Genomic DNA, 2,306 nt, shown 5'->3' with positions numbered 1-2,306 from the left:
GGGTTTGAAACTTCAATGTTTTTTTGCCATTTCGGAGCTTGACAGACCCAGTCTCCCTTCACTTCACATTCAAAAATTCTCCTTTTGTGTTCTGCACTGTGTGTCCTATGGGTTTGGAACAATATAGCAGAATAGTCTTTTGTGTGAGAAAATCTCCAAGTCATTTTTCTAAAGTTAAAACCCCACTTCACATTATATAAGGTCTCTAATCATTTGTTTCCAGCTGTAAAAGGGGAATTCAGGAGTGAGCCGTCTACCCTCATGACCATTTGTTTTCCACTAGCCTTTCCACTCTTTAAATTGCTGCCATGTCTACAAGATTCCAAATAAATGTTCTGGGGTATATAATGCGAGCCAGTGTGCTGATGGGTGGCATCTTACACAAAGTGAAAATTAATATCAGCATAAGTTAAAATGGATAAGAAACGGGCTGAGTGCCCCTTTCGTTTAGAAATGAATTGAAATCACCATCTAGTATACGCTTTGGATCACTACCAGTATTTTTTTACAGCTGATTATTTTGTCTATGAAAAGAAAATGCTTGTGGAATACAGTGATAGTCATGTTGGTCAGCAGACACTTGGATATGCTACAACATACAGTGGAGTCCAAAAGTGAGGAAACATTGGACATTAAGTAAGAAATCCATGTTTAAGATTAAATGTAAAGAATAATGATTTAAAGTGAACAACTGATATATGATTGTAAAGCGCTTTGGGTGTACAGCAATACACAAGAAGGCGCTATATAAATGCCTCATTCATTCAACTTCAGAACATCATGCTGGATATCAAGAATCATCAGGTTTTGTTCATGCCAACTCTAGTTCTGTTGTCATTAAAGCATAAGAGAGACAATATAGCAAAGCATTTAGAAATGTATGCACTTTTTTCAGTTTAATTATTTGTAATTAAATTTTTCATTTTTAAGAATGAAGTTGTTTCACCAGCGTTTTCAGACTTTTTAGACCCCACTGTATTTTCCCCCCAAACTTCACAGATTTTTTTATGGATTTCAATGTTTCATGTCATTCTGAATTAAAGGCTTTAAATGACAGAATAAATTGTTTTATTTGGCAAATAAGAAATGTATTTACAACACACACAAGTAAAAACCCTGATATGAAAACATTTGGCATTGTGTATGTATGAACTGACATGAATATGTGCCCAAGTGAGTGATGTTCCACAGTACTGTGGTGAACTTTAACCCTGATCCCGTGGTTTCCTCGATGCTACAGCTATCCTGAGACGTGTGATGTCAGAACCTTCTCTTCCAATCAGGAGACAAGCATGAGAGGATGCTGCTGTGGATCTGGTCTGAGCTAATGTTCTGGATATAATTTGTGCTCTAGGAGAATCTCAGGTCCTCAGAAGCGCACTCGTACCCTCCAAGAGTACGTGGTCAGCACCTTGTTCTTCTTCCTCACGATGCAGGTGTATGTGCCCTCATTGATGGCATTTGCCACAATAGTGATGTGGTCGTCTTTCAGGGAAATGTAGCCGGGATGAGAGAAGTCCAGAAGCTCGCCGTCTTTATACCAACTATCAGTGTGAGAGAATGCTTCAGGTTAGGACATTTCTAACAAACACAAATCTCATTTATGCTTTAAAACATTTTCTCTCTAAAAAAACACCCATATTCCAAACAACTTTTTCAAATCTTCAGGATTGACATCATACAGAGCCTGTAAAAAGACGACTTCATGTATGTTTTACAGCATTGAGTCTCAGAGGAATTAAGTGATTGGCAGAAAATCACTCCTGGAGGCACACCAACAGTTCACATTTTCAACTCGTGGGGCCTCATTTATAAAATGTGCGTACGCACAGATTTGATCTTAGAGTGTGTGTACGCTAAAATCCACGGCAACATTCATATTTATAAAAACGGTCTTTGACGTGGAAAAGTACTTACCGGGGTCAGGGTCTGAGCAGGCGTACACACTTTTCCTTGTGGCAAAGTCGGAGTACTGCAGCTATTTGAACATCTAAGCTGCAATAATAATGAAAGCGCTGTACGTGCAAGCACCGAATTCATCATAAACAACAAAGATGCAGTGTAAGAGATTAATTGTGCAGTGTAGTCTGTTTTTTTATTAACGGGAGTTTTTGCCAGATTAAACTGACCTTTTTAGTAGCCTGATGTTGAGAGTTCTTTACTCGCTTTCTGTACACAGTTTATTCCATGTTGTTTTTTTATTTTATTTTACAAGAGAACTTGCAAAGTCTTGTTTTAGCCTACTACTAATGCGTAAAATAGAACAAAAAATGCATAAACGCATCTCCGACTGTTTTGTCTGTGTA

General features: G+C 37.9%; 1 protein-coding gene across 3 annotated transcripts in view; it reads right to left on the bottom strand.

The window, feature by feature from the left end:
• Positions 1-769: 769 nt before the first annotated feature.
• LOC107718256 (matrix metalloproteinase-23-like) overlaps positions 770-2,306 on the bottom strand; it is a 30,785-nt gene continuing 29,248 nt past the window's right edge. For all 3 annotated transcript variants that reach the window (XM_016525247.1, XM_016525249.1, XM_016525248.1), the window contains exon 8: positions 770-1,544. In XM_016525247.1, the coding sequence (XP_016380733.1) occupies positions 1,370-1,544 (175 nt within the window). In that variant the 3' untranslated portion in view covers positions 770-1,369. The remainder of the gene's footprint in view (positions 1,545-2,306) is intronic.

Source organism: Sinocyclocheilus rhinocerous, unplaced genomic scaffold, assembly GCF_001515625.1.
Source record: "Sinocyclocheilus rhinocerous isolate Xijiao unplaced genomic scaffold, SAMN03320098_v1.1 scaffold1474, whole genome shotgun sequence".
Classification (NCBI taxonomy): Eukaryota; Metazoa; Chordata; class Actinopteri; order Cypriniformes; family Cyprinidae; genus Sinocyclocheilus; species Sinocyclocheilus rhinocerous.
Note: the sequence above shows the minus strand (reverse complement) of the source record. Positions and strands in the feature narration are given on the sequence as shown.